The 18,399-nt window shown below is 65.9% G+C and overlaps 3 protein-coding genes across 6 annotated transcripts; 2 read left to right on the top strand and 1 right to left on the bottom strand.

Moving 5' to 3' along the window:
* The first annotated feature begins 1,858 nt into the window (after nt 1-1,858).
* SP7 (Sp7 transcription factor) lies at nt 1,859-5,099 on the top strand. The gene is made up of 2 exons (XM_048328140.1): nt 1,859-1,955; nt 3,662-5,099. The coding sequence occupies exon 2, from the start codon at nt 3,738-3,740 to the stop codon at nt 4,725-4,727; it is 990 nt and encodes a 329-aa protein (XP_048184097.1). The 5' UTR covers nt 1,859-1,955; nt 3,662-3,737; the 3' UTR covers nt 4,728-5,099.
* A 2,221-nt stretch (nt 5,100-7,320) lies between these two features.
* Nucleotides 7,321-13,774, top strand: AAAS (aladin WD repeat nucleoporin). The gene is given in 19 exon segments (XM_048328098.1): nt 7,321-7,388; nt 7,690-7,825; nt 8,136-8,207; nt 8,209-8,264; nt 8,339-8,394; nt 8,517-8,608; nt 8,898-8,944; nt 9,346-9,415; nt 9,417-9,445; nt 10,059-10,202; nt 10,320-10,440; nt 10,594-10,718; nt 10,908-10,968; nt 11,352-11,442; nt 11,830-11,923; nt 12,049-12,116; nt 12,221-12,302; nt 12,694-12,778; nt 13,523-13,774. Coding segments are annotated over 18 exon segments (1,551 nt in total). The 5' UTR covers nt 7,321-7,388; nt 7,690-7,702; the 3' UTR covers nt 13,658-13,774.
* On the bottom strand, nt 9,241-17,504 carry MYG1 (MYG1 exonuclease). 4 transcript variants are annotated; one of them, XR_007208149.1, is made up of 8 exons: nt 17,290-17,504; nt 16,840-16,952; nt 16,590-16,749; nt 16,287-16,436; nt 16,080-16,211; nt 15,677-15,858; nt 11,202-11,755; nt 9,241-10,785 (listed from the first exon to the last, which is right to left on the bottom strand). XR_007208149.1 is itself a non-coding variant. In XM_048328102.1 (7 exons), exons 1-7 carry the CDS (start codon nt 17,479-17,481, stop codon nt 11,599-11,601), a joined length of 1,086 nt encoding a protein of 361 aa, XP_048184059.1. In that variant the 5' UTR covers nt 17,482-17,504; the 3' UTR covers nt 9,241-11,598. The 4 variants fall into 4 exon arrangements, 3 of the variants coding, with proteins under 3 accessions (XP_048184059.1, XP_048184056.1, XP_048184058.1); XM_048328102.1 differs by having other exon boundaries at nt 9,241-11,755; XM_048328099.1 differs by lacking the exons at nt 9,241-10,785; nt 11,202-11,755 and adding an exon at nt 15,126-15,599.
* Between the last annotated feature and the right edge of the window lie 895 nt (nt 17,505-18,399).

Here is an 18,399-nt window from a genome sequence, read left to right as displayed (position 1 = left end):
GCCGCCCTGTAATCAGCCCCCGCCGCCGCCCCCCCCGCGCGGCCGCCGCGCTTTGAAGGGTCCCGGGGCACACGGGGGGGTCCCCACCGCCCCCGAGCCGGGGAGAGACCCCCACCCCAACTGACACCCCCATCGCAGCCCCGGCCGCTCGGGCAGTGCCGGACCCCTCCCCCAATGAACCAGACCCTGGTGGGCGATGCTGGTGGGAGTGAAACCCCCCCCAAAATCCATGAGGTGGCCCCCCCCATCCCTGGCTGAGGAGGAGGAGGGCTGGAGTGGCCGTCCCAGTTTGCTCCCAGTTTGTGGGCAGTGGAAGCCCCAGCGAGGGGGGGAGGGGCGGTGGTTGTGGCCTTCGGCGGCGCCGACGGCTGCGGAGTGGAAAGCCCTGAGTCAGGGCTGGGAAAGGGCCCCGCTGGCTCCCGACCGGCCCCGCGGGGGAAACAGGGAAGGGGAGAAGCGAAAAGAAAATGGGAAGGACGGAGGAGTAAAACAATAAAAAAAAAAGAGGAAAAAAAGAGCGGTTGGAACAATTCCTCTACGGGGGAAACCGAGGCACAGGGGGGTTCCGAGCCCCATCTCCAGAGGCACGTGTGTCCCTGTCGTCCTGCACATGTCCCCTGTCCTTTTCCCCAGCTCTGTCCTTGACCCCCATCCCCGTTCCCTCCAGCCCCATCTCCCCTCCATCCCCAGCCCATCCCTGACTCCTGTCCCCATCCCCAGACCTCTGACCCCATCCCTGGTACCTGAAGCTCCAACCCAGCTCCCTCTCATCCCCATCCCTTGTCCCTTGCTGTCCCCATCCCTGATCCCATCCCCATCCCTTGTCCACCCATCCCCATTCCTGGTCCAGTTTTGTCCCCATCTCTGCTCCATTCCCATCCCTGGTACCTCCAAGTTCATCCTTGGTCCCCGTCCCTGCTTGGTCCCCATCCCTGGTCTCTTCCAGCCCCATCCCAGCCCCTCATCCCTCTCCCTGCATCATCCTGGTACCTTTTCGGGTGACAAGCCCCAGGGTGCCCCAGCTGTCCCCTCCTCCTTTGTCCCTTTCTCCCCTTTCCCCTCCCCATCCATCTATTTCTTCTTTCCTTTGCTCCTTTCCAGCACTTTTCCAATTCATCCACTTCCCCTTCCTCCTTTTCCTGCTGTCCACCCCTTTCTCCTCCTCTCCTTCCTTTCCCTCCCCATTTTCCTCCCCTTATTTCCTCTCTCTTCTCCTTTCCTTTTCCCTCCTTTCCCTTCCTTCCCTCTCCCCACTCTTCTCCTTTCCTTCTCCCCACACTGGTCCCCGTCTCCCATCTCCCCTCCTTCCTCCAGCTCTCAGCCTCCTCATCTTCCTCCCTTCACAACTTTTTCTGTCTCCTTTCATTTTCCGTCCATTTCCTCATACATTTTTTCTTTATTCTTCCATCTCCTTTTTAATTTCCTTTTTACCTTTTCCTTTCCCTTTTCCTTTCCCCTTTCCTCTATTTTCCTTTTTTTCCTCGTCTCTTTTCTTTCTCTCTTTTTCTCCCTAACTTCTTTTCCTCTTTTAATTCCTCGTGCTTTTTCTCTTTCTTCTTTCCCTTCTTTTCCCCTTTCCCTTCTTCCCCCCCCCCCACCCCCCGCCCTTTCTCTTCTTTTCCCCTCTCTCTTCTTTTCCTTCCTCTTTTCCTTTTCCTCTTCCCCTTCCCCTGCCCCCTTCCCGCGGTCCCCCCGAGCCCCCCCGGCGGGGGCGGTTCGGGGCCGGGCTCCCGCTCCCGGCCCCGGTCCCGGCCCGGCCCAGCCCCGCCGCAGCGGCACAGCGGGGCGGGCGGTGGCCACGGTGCTCCCTCCCTCCCTCTCCCTCCCTCTCCCTCCGTCCCTCCCTCCGCACCGAGCCCCGGCATCCCGGGACACCGGCATCCCGGGACACCGGCACCGCGACACCGCGGGCGGGAGCGGGACCCACCCCTGGCATCCCCGGACCCCAGAGCGCGGTAAGGACCCCCGGGACCAGCACCCTTCGGGACGAGGGACACTGCCCCGGGACAGGGACCCCAGGATAAAGGACTACGGGGTGGGGGGTTCCCTTCTGGGGATGGGGGGTCCCCCCCTTGGGGACAGGGACCCCAGGATTTGGGACCCGCGGGGTGGGGGATGTGCTCCAGGATGGGGGAGATTCCCGGAATATGGGACCCCCCAGGGACAGGGACCTATGCGGGCCCTGAGCATCCCCCGCAGTCCCTGTGCCGGGGGACACGTGTGTCCCCTGCCCCAGCAGGAGCTGCGCCCAGGGAGGGAACAGGGGCGGGAGGACGGTGCCGAGTGCCACTGTCACCCTGAACTGTCCCTCTGGCTGGGGACAGCGCCACTGCACCGGAGGAGCCAGGCCCGGGTGTCCTCCGGTTCAGGGGACAGAGTGTGGCACTGGCAGGGTGGGGGAAACTGAGGCAAGGGCTGTGGGGACACTGGGGGCCAGAGACCGGGGACTGCGGACCGGGGACGGGGATTGGGACTGGGAACAAGGACTCGGTTTAGGGGACCAAGAAACTGCGGATTTAGGGGACCAGGGACTGGGGGATGAGGGGTCAGGGAATGGGGAACTGGAACTGGGGACCAAGGACTGGACACTGGTGATCAAGGGACAAGGGACTAGGAATTCAGGACCGGGAATTTGGGACCGGGGACCCCCAGTCCAGACCCCCGGCTGGACCCCTCCCACACCAGGAGGGGACACAGGAGGGGTCAGGATCCCTGACCCAGCAGGAGCCCCCGAGGGACTGTCACCCCCAGCAGTGGCCACTCGTGCAGCGAGCTCATGCCGTGCTCAGCCCGCAGCTCCCGGGGCTCCTTCCCTGCTCCTTAATTTCCCGGCGCAAGCGGAGCTGATTTATGGGAGTTTGACACTATTTTAAGCGTGCGCCTCCGTTTGCCGCTCGCCCTGGTTTTAATTACCTCGGCTCTCGCGGCAGGGCAGCGTTCCCGGGGCACAGGCCTGGCCCTTGTTATACTTGGAAAACCGGGAGCGCGCTTGCGGCCACGGCCGGGGCCGGCATAAAAATAGGCGCAAAAACCACGAAAAAAAAAAGAAAGGGGAGTGTCGGGGGGGACACCCTAAAAACAAACCGACCAAAAAAAAAAATCCCAACGTGGAAATACCCCAAAGTGGGTGAAGAGATTAATAAAAAAAAAAAAAAAAAATAAAAGGAACGCTGGGGGTGATGGAGGCGAGGGACAGCTTGTGACACCCCGGCCCAGCCGGCGCAGCTGAAAGCCATGACGGGCATAAAAGCAGAGGAAGTCGCCCGGGGAGGGGGGAGGCCACAGCATAATTCGATTAAAAGGCCATAAAGGCAGAAGGAGCCGAGATTGGGGGTGGGGGGGAAGCCCTGCCACCAGCTCAACCCCACAGCAGCCCCCAGAGAAGCCCCTTGCAGGGGATGCTGGGCTGGGGGGGTGATGGGGTGGCCTCAGCTCTGTGGGGCAAAACTGAGGCAAAAGGGATGGGGAGTGTTGGGGGGTGGGTGGGTGGCACCGTGGGGCTGGGGGTGCTGCTGGGTGCCCCTGCAAGGGGTGTCCAGCGGGGCTGACACCCCAATACAGCTGCCCTCAGTGCTGGGGGTTCCCTGGCACTGGGTGACCCCCAGGACCGGTCACCCCGTGGCACACGGTGCCCCTCATGCCCCGTCCCCCTTTTCCACAGGCTGCCGAGTGCCATGGCCGCAAGCCCCCGCTGACATCGCCCCACACCTCGGGGTGCCCCCGCCGCCGCCGCAGCCATGGGTGACTCCTATGCCGCCGCCTTCCCCAGCGCCCCGGGGCTGCTGTCGCCGTCCGCCAGTCCCCAGGCCTCCCCCGGCCCCTACGGCCCCGACTACGGCCCCTTCGGCCACCCATTCCCAGCCCCGTCCGGCGCCCAGGAGGTGCTGGGGGCCCCCGTGGTGGTGGCGGCCAAGGGCCATCCCCCGAGCGAGTGCCTGCCGGGGGTGTACCCCTCGCTGGAGATGCCGCACCCCTACGGCTCCTGGTACAAGGGCGGCATCGGCGGGGGGCTGCCGGGGGGCTCGGGGCCCGCGGCCCCGTCCTGGTGGGATGTGCACCCCAACGGGGGCTGGCTGGGGGGGCCGGCGGGCGCCGAGGGGCTGCAGGGCTCGCTGCAGGGCCAGCCCACCCTCAGCCCCCCTCTGCCCACCTACGGCTCCGATTTCGGCGCTCTGAACCCCCCTCCGTACACCAACACCCCCGCGGCGCCCCCCACCCCGAAACCCACGCCGGGCGAGACCCCGAAGGGTCCCCGCGGCGGCTCCTTGGGGGGACGCCCGGCGTGCGATTGTCCCAACTGCCAGGAGCTGGAGCGGCTCGGGGGCCCGGGCGGGTCGCGGCGGAAGCCGGTGCACAGCTGCCACATCCCGGGCTGCGGGAAGGTGTACGGCAAAGCCTCGCACCTGAAGGCGCACCTGCGCTGGCACACGGGGGAGCGACCCTTCGTGTGCAACTGGCTCTTCTGCGGGAAGCGCTTCACCCGCTCCGACGAGCTGGAGCGCCACGTCCGGACCCACACGCGCGAGAAGAAGTTCACCTGCCTGCTGTGCAGCAAGCGCTTCACCCGCAGCGACCACCTCAGCAAGCACCAGAAGACCCACGCCGACCCCGGTCCCCCCAAGCCGACCCCCGGCTCCGAGCAGCCCCCCGCGTCCCCCCGGCCGCCGCCCGCCTCGCCCGGCAAGGACGGCGGCAGTCCCGAAGCCGGGAGTTTGTTGGAGATTTGAGCCTTTCAAGTCTTCGTCTTCATCCTCCTCCTCCTCCACGCCGCTGGGGATATTTATTACGGGGTGCTGCCCCCCACTCCCCCCCAATTCCCCAGCTCCTCGTTAGCCATTCTAATTTATGTCTTAAATTATGGGGGGGCTCTCCAAGCGCTCTGGGGCTCACAGGGGGTGTCAAGGTGATACCCCCCCTTTTCTGTCTTCCCCTCCACCCTCTTAAACCTTCTTGCCCCCCAAGCCTCGCCCCCCGCACTCAGGGACAGGGTTTGCCCCCCTCCCCCAGCCTGGTTCATCAGTGCTATTGTAACGTGTCCCCCCCCTCTCTTTAGCTGCCTGCCCCTCCTGGAAAAAAGCAATAAAAGGATTGAGAGTGGAGCTGGGCCCCCCTTCTGCAGCTGAGGCCGGGGGGCTTCATCACAGGGATGGGCTCAGCTTCCCCCTCCCTGCAGGGCTCCGAGGGAAACTGAGGCACAGAGGGAGGACGGACGTGGCCCTGCTCGGGGCTGCTGTGTCCCCCCTCTCTGGGGGTAGCGGGAGCTGAGCGGGGTTGGGGACAAGCTGTGCTGTCCCCTTGTCCTCAACCCCTAGGGCGCCGTATCCCCATGGTCCCCTGTCCCTCTCCCCTTTCCCAGGACCCCAGCCGTGTCCCCCGGACCCTGTAGGGACGTGTCCTGTGGTCCCCACAGTCCCACATCTCCCTGTCCCCCATGTCCCCCCCGGTCCCATACTGCTCTGTCCCCATGTCCCCAACCTCAGGGACCCTCAGACCGCTTTTGGGGAGCCCGATGGGACTTGTCCCCCTGCCAGCCTCATCCTGCACATGTGTGTCCCCAACAGCTGCGTCCCCACTCCCAGGGACATCAGACACACGTGTGCATGGGAACACGTGTGTGCACAGCCCTGTGCCTCAGTTTCCCCCCGGCCACATCCCAGGGCCCACGTGGCAGCACTGGGCACGCAGCGGGGCCACGTGTCCCCGAGGACACCCCAATTTTGGGCGCTGTGGGCTGGCGGGGACCCCGCTTCGCTCCCCCCGAGCTCCCCCTCCCCCATGCCCTGGGCTCCTGCCAGCCCTTTGATGTGCTCAGCCCTGGTTTGGGGCTTTTCCTGAAAAAAAAGCCCCAAAAAGCCACGGAAAAAGGCAAAAGGAGGCGGAAAAGAGCCCCGGTGCCAGCACGAAGCAGGGGGGCAGCTGCTGGCACCCATGGCCCCGGAGGGGACAGGGATGGCAGAAGGTTCCCGTGCCAGCCCCCGCGTGAGTCACCGTGGCCACGACCTGGCCGGGACCCAGCTGTCCCCAGGGAAAGGGGGGACACAGGGTGGGGAAACTGAGGCACGGAGGCATCAATGGAGTGGCCGGAGCTCAGTGCCACCACACAGAGCGTGGCAGAGCTGTCCCCAGGGTGGCTCCTGGGGGAATTCAGAGTAGCAGTGCCACCTTTTCTCGTAGCCCCCAAGCCAGCCACACTCTCCCCGACACCAATTTGCCCGTTTTGGGGGGTTTTTCCCCCCCAAACCGCCAGCCGTGCTGCCGCTCGCCGTGGGTGGGCCGGTGCCAAGCAGGGCACCGAGCCACGTCCCCGAGCCAAACCCCGGCCCGGCGGCCACCGAGGGCTCGACCGCCCGGAGCCTCCCAAACCACAGAGCCCAGCCCCATCCAGCAACCCCCCCCCCAACCCCACCGGGGACCCCCCCCCCGCCACCATCGGCTTTTTTCCTGTCTCGCTGCCCCACCAGGGCCGGGTTTGGGGCGGTCCGGGGGACGCCACGAGGCCACGCCAGCCCTGCGGTGCCTCTGATGTCGGCGCCGTCCCAAATCGTCGTCTCCGATCGAACCCCGCTCGCTCCGTAACGGACGAGGAATGTGGGGCCCCCCGCCGCAGCTCCCCCCGCCGCCTTTATTTAATATCCTGAGAAAATTAAAATAACTCTTGCGGCCGCTAAGGAAAACACGGAGATAAACACCAGAAAAGCGGGAGCCCCGGGAGAGGGGCTGGGGGCGAGCCAAGGAGGGGGCACGCGGCGGGAGCGGCACCCAGGGGACACGGGGAGAAGGGACACGGGCACCCGCGAGAGGGGACACCAGGGGAGGCAGCACTGCGGCCACGGCAGCGCAGGACACCGGGATGCCCCGGGAACCCGCGAGGGGGGGCGGGACCGGGGGTACCCGCAGGACAGCGGGGTGCGGGACACGGGGGGTGCCCGCGGGACCCGGGGGTGTCGCGGGGGTGTCGCGGGGGTGTCGCGGGGGTGCCCGCAGGACCCGGGGGTGTCGCGGGGGTCCCGCTCCCGTCCCCGCTCCCGGTCCCGGAGCAGCCCCGCTCGGCCACCACGTGACCCGCCGGCCGCACGGGCCGCCGCCCCGCCCCTCCAGGGGAGGGGCCTTTCTTAAAGGGGCAACGACAGCAATGTGGTCCTCACTTTTATCAGTCCCCATTACAACCGGAGAGCCACTAAGGCACCGGAGGAGAGCATATTTTCAGGGCACGCTAAGATTCCCTCTCCCCCGCGGAGGAAAAGCGCGGAGGGCGGCGCCTTCCCCCAGTGAGGGCTCCGCGCTTTTCCTCCGCGAGCCTCGGCCCTTTTAATTCCCCCCCCCCCACGCTCCCACGGCCACGAGGGTGGTGCGCGGCGGCGATTGGCGCGAACCGGGAGCGGGCAGGGGTGAGGGGAACCAAGATGGCGGCGCCGGGGGCTCAGGGCGGGGAGCGGGTGAGGGGGAGCCAGGGTCACCGGGGGGAAACCGCGGGGCACCGGGGGCTGTGAGCGGGTGAGGGGGAGCCGGGGTCACCGGGGGGAAACCGCGGGGCACCGGGGGCTGTGAGCGGGTGAGGGGGAGCCGGGGTCACCGGGGGGAAACCGCGGGGCACCGGGGCCAGCGGAGGGGCCGCCGGCCTGGAGCCAGCGCATCCCGAGGACACTGGAGATTTCAGCTGTCGTCCCCCCACCCCGGTTTCGCCCCCAGGCTCGGCACCGTCATGTGCTCCTTGGGGCTGTTCCCGCCGCCGCCTCCCCCTGGGGATGTCACCCTGTACGAGTTCAACAACGCCCTGGTCTGCGGCCGCCTCAGCGAGCAGCTCCCGCTGGCCTTCCAGAGCCAGGTGAGACTCCCAGGGCCGGGCGAACCCCTCCTTCCCATTCATCCCCTCCTCAGAGCCAGCTGAGACCCCCAAGCCAGGGAAGTCCCCTTTGCTACCAGAGCCGTGCCAGCCTTGGGGGTGCCACATTTGTCCCCCGCAGCTGTGTCTGGAGCTCGCTCCCCTCTGCCGGGGTCTGTCCTCCTCCAGGCACCCTCAGGCTGTTCCTTCGCCCCTCCTTGTGCCCCTTCTTTCCTCCCATCGCCGTTTGCCCCTTGCCCTGGGGCAGGGGTCCCTTTGTCCCCGGGGCTCAGGGGTGCTGTGGGTGCTGCAGGTGCCCGACCTGCCCGTGCTGAGCCTGCCCAAGGAGCCCCTCAAGGCTCACGGCCGCCTGGAGCCCAGCGCCCCGCCCGCCATTCATCCACCACCGCGAGTCCCTCTGGAAGCGCTGCCTCAGCGCCTGGTGAGTCCCCCGCTGTCCCCAGATCTGCCCCCAAAACGGGCAGGGGGACAGGAGGTGATCACGCTCTCCCACAGGCGCGATGCCGGGCTCTGTGGGCTGCTCAGGGAGCTCGCCAGTGCCGAGGAGGAGGGTGAGTGTGGGCTGCCTGGAGATCTCCCGGGTCTCGCTGGGGTGCTTTGGCTGTGCTATGCTGTCCCTGCCCGTGTCGCCTGTAGTGCTGGCAGGGACGCTGAGGGTCCTTTGTCCCCCCAGGGCTGCAGTGGCTGCGGACGGGCTCGAGCCACGCGCTGGCCGTGTGCCGCTGGCTGTCCTCGCTGCACGGATCTCTGTTCCCACACCTCTCCGTGAGTCCTTCCAGCCTGATCCCTGCTGCTGGGGGAGGCAGGGGCAAGGGGAGCAGCGGTTTGGGGTGGACGGTGGTCCCTTCCCCACTGAAAACCTTCCCACGATGCTCCTCCTGGTGATGCCCAGCTCCAGATGCTACTCCTTCCTCCACCGGTGGAAAATGGACACTGGGAAGGTGTTTGAGCAGCAAAGTGCTCCAAGAGGGGCCCAAATACAGGTGGGGGGAGAGGGAAAAAGGGCTGCACACTGGGGATGCTTGCTGCCAGCTCAGTGCTCTCTCCCCTGCAGCTGACCAGTGAGGACATGATCGCAGCCTTCTCCCAGGCCGTGGACTGGTGAGTCCTGGGTGTCCAAAAATCACCGTGCTGGGGTCTGGGACCCCTCCTGGGGATGGGGGTACAAGGACAGGATGGCCCCATTTGGGTGGGCTCAGCCATTAAAGGCAAATACTTCCCCACTGGCTCTGGCTGCCCTGGTTTGTGTGCCCTGGTCAGAGAGAGATCAGGGTTAGAAGAGATCAGATCCTGGAAAATTCCTTCCAATTCCAGCCCCAGGCTGTGGTCACTATCCCCTCAGCAGAGCCCTGTAAAGAATTCCCAGAAGTGGGGAATTTCTCAAGAAAATGGTCCTGTTTGAGCAGCAAAAAAGAAGTTTTATTTCTCTGGGAACTCTGAGAAGGGTCTTTGCCAGCCCAGGGGGTGCTGGGGGGTCTCACCCTGCCCTGTCCCCCCTCCAGGGCTGGCTGCACCGTCCGGGCCTTCGCCTGGCACCCTCACACCAACAAGTTCGCCGTAGCTCTTCTGGACTGATTCCATCCGTGTCTATAACTCCAACAGGTGGGGTTTTGTCCCGGGGTTTGGGTAGCCCAGGGTGGGCACTGCCCTGGTCCTGCTGCCCGTGGCCTCCTGGCACACCTGGGCACACCTGGGCTCCCGTCCAGCTCTCCCTGCTCCTTCCCCGCTCTCCCCCAAGCATGAAGAGCTTTGCCTTTCCTTTCCCTTCCCTGCCTACTCTGTAGCTCTGGGGACATCCTGGGGGTCACCCAGCCTTGGGGGTGGTGACAGAGCCGGGGGGACACGGGCTGAGTGTCCTCTCTCCCCCAGGTCTCCCTGCTCCCCCAGGGAATGCCAGTCCCTGCTCAGGAGAAGACTCTGCCGGCTGCTCCTGCAGCCCCCCCAGGTGTCCCCAAGCTGGGATTTCCGGCCAGCCCGGGCCCTGTCCGGGCTGGGGACAGCTCGGCTCAGTCACACCAGGTGTGCCCTGGCTCGCTCCGGTGTCACCTGGCTGGGAATTCCTGTCCCCTCCTTGAGAAGTAGGGCACAGCAGGGCACCCTCCTCCCCACCCTGCTGTCCCCCCTCACTGTGGTCAGAGCTGGCAGGGGACACTGTGGCTGCACCAGGGCTGTCACCCCCACATGTCCCTCTGTGCCACCTGTCTCCTCTCGGCAGTGCCACCGTGCCCTCGCTGAAGCACCGCCTGCAGAGGAACGTGGCCGCCATGGCCTGGAAGCCGCTCTGCGCCTCCATCCTGGCTGTGGCCTGCCAGAGCTGCGTCCTTGTGTGGCACCTGGACCCCACCTCCCTCTCCACGAGGTGACAGCCCCCCACCACCCCTTCCTGGCTGTTGTCACCTCGCCAGGTGGCTTTGGGACACCACCACCCATCCTGCCAGAAAATCCCAAATCCTGGTGGCTTCTCCCTCTTTTCCAGACCCTCCTCTGGCTGCGCCCAGGTGCTGTCCTACCCCGGGCACAGCCCTGTCACCAGCCTGGCCTGGGCGCCCAGCGGGGAGCGGCTGCTCTCGGCATCACCGGTGGACACGGCCATGCTGGTGAGGGCTCTCCTGGGGACACCAAGGGACGCTCGGGCTGGACGTCAGTGGTGTTCCCCAGAGGCAGCTCTGGGATTTCACCTGGACCTGAAATCATCACACTGTGTTCCCTAATCCCTGTGTCACCACCGTCCTCCTTGTTCCCTCTTCCAGGTGTGGGATGTGTCCACCGAGAGCTGTGTCCAGCTGCAGTGGTTTGGGGGTGGTGGTGTCACCTACTTGGCCTGGTCCCCCGATGGCAGCAAGGTGCTGGCAGCCACCCCCTCAGCTGTGTTCCGGTGAGCTTCTCATCCTCACTCCAAAAAATCTGGATCTGGATCCCAAATCTCCTCCCTGCTCCCATTCCTGTTGTGGGGACAGAGCGGGGGAGTTGGGTGGGTGATGGGGTTGGACATCGTGGATTCCCAGAGCAGCAGGATTGGAGCAAGTTCCCAGGAATTCTGCTCCCTAAATCCCGTCTCCTGCAGGGTGTGGGAGGCCCAGAAGTGGACGTGTGAGCGCTGGCCCACGATCAGGGGACGCTGCCAGGTAGGATGGGATGTTCCCCACCCAGGGAATCGTTTAGGCTGGAAAAGCCCTCTGGGACCACCCAGTCCAACCCCTGGCCCTGCCAAGGCCTCCACTGACCTGTGTCCCCAAGTGCCACATCCTCGTGGCTTTTAAATCCCTCCATGAGCGGGGACTCCACTTCAGCCCAAGGAAATTGTGGAAATTTTCCCTAATTATGTGGAAATCTTCCCAATATCCAACCTGAACCTCACCGTGCAGAGCAGATGTCACCTCCTGGGGACACCTTGGGGTCTTTATTAAAATCCTCCATTCCCAGCTGGTTCCAGGAGATGCCATGGCAGCTGTGCCCTCCCTGGGCTGGCTGTGGGGGCTGGGGTGACAGGGGTGACACTGTCCCACAGACTGGGTGCTGGAGCCCCGATGGCAGCCGGCTGCTCTTCACTGTGCTGGGCGAGTCCGTCATCTACTCCTTGTCCTTCTCCGAGTACCGGGGTGAGTTTGTCCACCTGGAGCTTCCCAAGGGCTGGGAGAGGGTTCCCAAATGACCCCACAGCTCTGGGGTGAGGAGCTGGGACAGTGGCAGAGAGCTGGGACACGGTGGGGGTGTTTTGGGGGTCTCCAAGCATGGGTTCTGGAATTCCGGTTTTTTTACTCCTCATGTTGCTCCTCACTCTCAGTCACAGTTGTGGGGTCTTGAAGGGATTTCAGGGAGACTCCACGGGGTCCAGGGCCAGCTTGGGGGTCCCGGTGCTTGCTGTCCCTTGTCCTCCATCCCAGCCACTCCTGGGACACCAGCACAGCTGCTCTGAGGAATGGATAAATTAATGACAACCTGGGAAATCCAGTGGGATTTATGGAGTGTGGATTTATCCCTTTCAGGGGAGATGCAGGGCCAAGTGGGAGGCTCCAAAACGGCCTCAATCGTGGCAGACCTGTCCGAGACCACCTTCGAGACCCTCTACGGGGAGGAGAGGTGGGTCTGGCTGGGACACCCAGGGGGCACGGGGGGGTCCCTGCACCTCCTGGCAGCTGCCCCTTGCTGCTGGGGACACCCTGGGGGTCTCTGCCCCCTGATTCTGGGGACCTGTGCTGTTCCAGGATTGGAGGAGAGGTCCATTCCATGGTGTGGGACCCCACTGGGGAGAGGCTGGCAGTGATCATCAGAGGTCAGTCCTGCCCCATTCCCGGGTTGTGCCTGGGAATCCTGCTGCCAGCAGGGAAAAGGGACACAGGGACAAGGGAGAGCCTCCCTGCTGCTGTGCCCCCACAGGACACCCCGAGGGTCCCGGCAGCCAGACGGCCATCGCCGTGTTCCGCACCCGCAACAGCCCCGTCTTCGAGCTCCTGCCCTGGTGCGCTGGGTGGGGCTCGGGGTGGGTTTGGGTTCATTGCAGGGGGTTTTGGGCGGGTTTTGGTTCAGTGCAGGGGGGTTTGGGTTCATTGCGATGTATTTGGGGTGGGTTTGGGGCTCACTGCAGCAGATCTGGGATAGGTTTGGGTTCACTGAATCCCATTAACCCCCAGGATGTGATGGGGAGCAGCTCTTCTGCCGTGCTCCTCCTTCAGTCCCAGTCACTGCTTCACCCCCAAATGTGCTTTGGCCACACTGTCCCCTCCCCGCCTCACCCCCTTGGCTTTGGGTTGTCCTTTCCCAGTGCATCCTTTTGGATCCCAAACATCCCCAGTTCCCTGGGAATGTGGTGTTTTCTCATCCATAACCCCGGCTGTTCCCTCACCCCACAGCGGCTTCGTGCGGGGCGAGCGCGGTGCCCGGCCCCAACTCATCTCCTTCCACCCCTGCTTCCCTCGGGGCGCCCTCCTGACTGTGGTGAGTCCCTCCCAGTCCCAGGGGACACTGGTGGCACTGGGAAGGGGCTGGGATCGGGGTGAGCCATGGGAGGGTTCCAAGGATTGGGTTCCGACTTTGGGGACAACAACCCCCTGCAGCACCCCAGAGGGGCTGAACAGTGGCCAGGCAGAAAGGGACCTGGAAGGACTGAGGGACAGCAGCTGGACATGAGCCAGGAGTGCCCAGGTGGCCAAGAAGTCCAGTAGGATCCTGGCCTGGCTGAGGGATGGTGTGGCCAGCAGGACCAGGAGATTGTTTCTCTCCCTCGCCACACCTCGAGTGCTGTGTCCAGGTCTGGATCCCCCAATTTAGGAAGGATTTTGGGATCTAGGGCATGTCCAGGGAAAGGAACAGAACTGGGGAAGGGTCTGGAGCTCAGGGGGGCTGAGGGAGCTGGGGAAGGGGCTCAGCCTGGGGAAAAGGAGCCTCAGGGGCTCCCTGATAGGAGGGAGCAGCCTGGGGAGGTCTCTGCTCCCAGTAGCAGGACAAGGGGACACAGCCAGGGGAGGTTTGGGGTGGGTTTTAGGAAGAAATTCTTCCCAGAAAGGGGGACTGGACATTGCAATGGGCTGGCAGGGGAGTCCCCATCGCTGGGGGCATTAAAGCAGAGCCTGGACGTGGCAGCACTTGATGACAAGGCCTGGGTGACTCGATCCCAAAGGATTTTTCCCATTTCTGTGCTGTTTGGACACTCACCCCTGCCCTGCCCTCTCTCCCCTGCAGTGCTGGTCCTCGGGGAGGATCTCCCACATCCCCTTTTTCTTCGTCAGCGCCCTGGAGCCCCGTGCCAGCCCCCGCCGCAGCCCCGTGCCCGTGGTGGGCAGTGTGAGGGAGCAGCCGCTCTTCTCTGAGCTCTGACCCCGGCCCGGGGCCTCCTCTCCCTCCCTCTCAGCCTCCTCTCCCTCCAGGAGCCCCCACATCTGCTCGGGGTCTCATGGTGCTGCTCCTGCCCTGATTAAAGGTGAATTTTCCCTCTGTCGCCTCTCCTCGCCCCGACGGGGGGCGTTTTCAGGAAGTCCTGTGGGTCTGGGGGGGCTCCAGAGTTGGTTTTTGGGGTCACAAACAGGTCAGAGTGAACTCGCAGAACCTATTGGTGTGATCCCAACTGCAGCCCATGGACCAGGGCTACTCTTTTGGGGTCAAAGAGCCCCGTTTTGGGGAATGGTGTTGGCTGAAGGGGTTGGGGGGGTTTTTGGCCACACATGCAATCCCCATGCTTTGCCCTGAGGCTGGACAAAAGCAAACTAAAACTCCCCAAAGTGAACCAAACCCTCTGTGGGTCCCCAAACCCCCAGCCCTGGGGGCCCCGGGGTGCTTGTGCTGCCCCACGTGAGCCCCCCCCCCAGCCCTGCAGGGTGGGGGCAGCAGCCGGACCCCCCCGAGAGAGGATTAATGGGAATGCTGGGGTGGCAGCACATAAATCCTGGGATTACACACCCTTAATCCCAGGATTACGCTGTGCTGGCAGGGAGGATGGGCAATGTGTGGGGTCGCTGCTCCCCCCCACCCCAACAGCCCCAGGACCTCCAAAACCCTCCCCTGAACAAGGGGGAGACCCTCCCCTCCCCCAGCAGCGTCTAGCCCCTCCCTGGGGCCGGGCAGGATCCCGGAGTGACCCTGGGGACATCCAGGGGGGTCCAGGGTGACTCAGGGGGATCCAGGGACGATCCAGGGGTCCCGCGGGTTCCAAACCCACCGCAGCTGCTGGGGCAGGCCTGGGGGGCTTCACCCCTCGGGCCGGCCCGGTTGGCTCCCGGTGCCACCTCCGGGGCCGCTGCTGAGCGGCTCCTCCTCCTCCTCCTCCTCGCGTCGCCGTTCCCCGGGGCGGGGCAGTGCCCGCAGGTACCGCAGGTGCAGCCGCGTCTCCTCCCGGCTCCGCCGCACGAAGCGGCGCACGCAGAGAAGAAGAGCCCCCAGCCACCCCCCCACGGCCACCAGCACGGCCACGTCGGGGGCCCGCGGGGTCCCCACGCCCCTCCCCAGCGTCTCGTTGCGGCCGCCGGGGGGGGCCGGCGCCGGCAGAGCCTCCCCGGGGCACCGGGAACCCCCCCGGAGGTGCTGGGGCAGCCCCAGCAGCAGCAGGAGCAGCCCGGCCGCCCGCATGGCCCCGGGAATAACGGGGGTGGGAGGGGACGCGCCGTGACCCCCCCTCGGTGCTGGTGACAAGAGGGATCATGGTGGTGGCAGCGGGGGGGTGGCACGGCTGCTGTCCCCGTGCTGGGGGGGGGGGGGGGGGGGGGGTCGCGGCTGTCCCTGACTCACAGCAACCCCTCAGTGTCACATGCAGACCCCCCCGGGACCCCCTGAATCCCCCCAACAGCGAATCCACTGGGCACGCACTGGATTTTACTGGTGCTGGCAGCGCCTCGGCGCAGGGATGTGACAGGAACGGGGAGAAACTCCCGAGAAACAAAGCCAAAAAGTCTCTGGCTGGGCTGGCACCTGCCCAGCACACGCAGTGGGGGCTCTGAGACCCCCGGGAGGGGCTGCTCCCCCCCACCAGCACAGCAGATCCCTCGGACAGTCCGGGATCCGAACAGGAATGGTCCCTGCCGCATCCCTGGGACCCCATACTGGGCCAGGAGGTCCCTTTCGGGGTGCCCCCACTGGGGAGGGGGCTCATGTGCTCTCTGTGCCCCCCCCAAGCTCCAGTGCCCTCCGGGCCATCTCCAAGGCCCCCTCCCGGGTGCAGTTCCCCCCGATGAAGCCACTGGCATGAACAAAGACGCAGCCGGGAATTCCGGCCAGCTCGGACAGCACCTCGTCCCGGAGTCCCCGCCAGGCCTCGGGCAAGGGGAGCCTGTGGGGGAACAGGGCGGGTTGAGAGTGACCCCAGCCCCACGGGGGGCAGTGGCAGGGTCAGGGGAGGAGTCTCACCGGCTCTGGAAGCTGTGGGGGGCTGTGGGGACACTCTGCACCCGCCACTGCCCGCCCCGGTCGAGGAACAGCACGAGCTGGAGTGGCCTGGGCAGCGCCAGCTCCCGCTCCAGCTGGAAGAGGTGCTCCTTCCAGGGACAGCCACCCTGGGACAGCTCCAGGATCTGCCCGCTGGCGTCCACCTGTGGGGGGGGACATGCTGGGGACATGGGGGGTGACTCCCAAAACCACCCTGGACTCGGTGTCCCCAAAAGCTCAGAGTCCCCTCCTGCAGGGACACAGGGGCCACGCAGGGTATGGGGTGCAAAGGCCCCCCGGGAGGTTTCCACCGAGGGGATTTGGCCTCCCCACACCCCAATTTCCCCCAAAATTCCAGACTCCCCCCGGACTGGCTCAGCGTTACCTCAAAGCGGCGACAGATGGCCTCTTCCACCAGTGCCCGCGCGGGCAGCCAGGCCCGGTGGTAGAAGTCCAGCCGCTCCAGGAACTCACTGCCCACCAGCTCCATGGCTCGCCTGAACCCCGCCTGGGGACACTGGGGGTCAGCGCTGTCCCTGAGTGGGGTGTTCCCAAGCTGGGTGTCCCCAGGGGCCGCAGGGGCTGTACCCACCTCGGTGTCCTGGTCGGGGTCATTCCAGCGGGGGTTCAGGTGCCCCACGCGCACGCTCAGGGTGGTGCTCAGGGCATAGCGCGGCTCCCCCGCTGCCGGCGCGATCCCGTTGTCTATGGCATCGATCTCCTCCACGAAGTTCTCGTATAGCTGGGGACAGCAGTGACAGTGAGGGGACAGCAGAGCTCAGCCTGGCTGAAAGCCCAACTGCTCCAGCATCTACCACAAACTGTCCCCTTTCCCCACCGAGGACAAGCCCTGGGCAGAGCTGTGACCCTGGCAGGGTGACAGACCCGCTGTCACCTTGTCATAGAGCGCTGTGACCACGGGCCCGTCCTCGGGCTGCCCCAGGAGCCCCGCGAGGATCTGCGACCCGAAGTGACAATAGACGAGCCCGGCGCTGCTCAGCTTCGTGCTCCAGGGCTTGTCCGGCCGCAGGCTCCGCATGGACTCTGTGAAGGACCTGCGGGGGCCACGCCGTCACCCCAGGGACCCCCAGGGACCCCGAGGGACGCCGCTGTCCTCGGCGGGGGGGGGGGGGGGGGGGGCTCACCTCTGATGGTGGTCGTAGCGGTGCCGCCCCGGGTCGTACTCGCCCCCCACGTCCACCACCACGTCACAGCGGGCCAGGAGCTGCGGGTCCCGCGTCCGCACGATCTCCGCGTCCTGCGGGGGACAGCGGGGTGAGGATCCCCAGCGCCACCGGGGACCCGCCGGGAGAGGCTCCTGGTGTCGAGGGACCCCGAGGAGGGGGTGGGGAAGATAAGGGTGACCCCCCCAGGTGGGACCCCGAGAGGGGACTGAGGACAGAACAGTGACCCCGAGATGGGACCGGGGACAGAAGGGCGGCCGCTGGGTGGGCTCGAGTGTCCCCAGATGGCTCCGGGGTCTCAAAGGTGGCCCCATGTGGGACAGTGCCCCTGTCCCGTCCATGCCCCAGGCGGGATCCCGAGCCGGGCGCGCTCCCGGTGCCGCCGGCACGCGGGGCGCGGCGGAGCCGTACCCGGTAGCGGGGCAGGAGGCGCAGCAGGAAGCACGCCAGCGCCTCGTCGCAGTGGAAGGTGCCGTCGTGGGTGCCGATGCGGGCGGCGGGCTCGGGATGCGGCCGCTTGTGCCCGGTCCCTGTCCCGGTCCCTGTCCCGGTCCCGGTAGCGGCCATGCCCACGAGCCGGGCGGCGCGCGCCGCACTGCGCATGGTGGCGGGGAGGCCACGCCCCAGCAGGCCACGCCCCCACCGGGGCCACGCCCACGCCCGCCCGCGCCTTTCCCGCCAATTTCTTCCCGCGCTTGCCCGGGTTCGGCCCCGCCCCTCGCGGTTGGGTGTGGCGAACGCCCCCTGGCGGCCGGGACCGGGACAGCGGGACGGGGCCACGGACACGGACACACGGACACACGGACACGGACACACGGACACACGGACGCACGGACGCACGGACACACGGACACACGGACACGGACACACAGACGCACGGACACACGGACACACACACACGGACACGGACACACGGACACACGGACACACGGACACACGGACACACGGACACGGACACACGGACACACGGACACACGGACGCACGGACACACGGACACACGGACACGGACACACAGACGCACGGACACACGGACACACACACACGGACACGGACACACGGACACACGGACACACGGACACACGGACGCACGGACACACGGACGCACGGACACGGACACACGGACACACGGACACGGACACACGGACGCACGGACACACGGACACACGGACGCACGGACACGGACACACGGACACGGACACGGACACACGGACGCACGGACGCACGGACGCGGACGCACGGACACACGGACGCACGGACACACGGACGCACGGACACACGGACACGGACACGGACACACGGACACACGGACACGGACACACGGACACACGGACGCACGGACACACGGACGCACGGACGCACGGACGCACGGACACGGACACACGGACGCACGGGCACGGACACACGGACACACGGACACGGACACGGACACACGGACGCACGGACGCACGGCCACACGGCCACACGGCCACGGACGCACGGACGCACGGACGCACGGACAGACGGACGCACGGACAGACGGA

The sequence above is a fragment of the Corvus hawaiiensis genome, chromosome 24 (assembly GCF_020740725.1).
Source record: "Corvus hawaiiensis isolate bCorHaw1 chromosome 24, bCorHaw1.pri.cur, whole genome shotgun sequence".
Classification (NCBI taxonomy): domain Eukaryota; kingdom Metazoa; phylum Chordata; class Aves; order Passeriformes; family Corvidae; genus Corvus; species Corvus hawaiiensis.
This window is presented reverse-complemented; position numbering and strand designations above follow the sequence as displayed.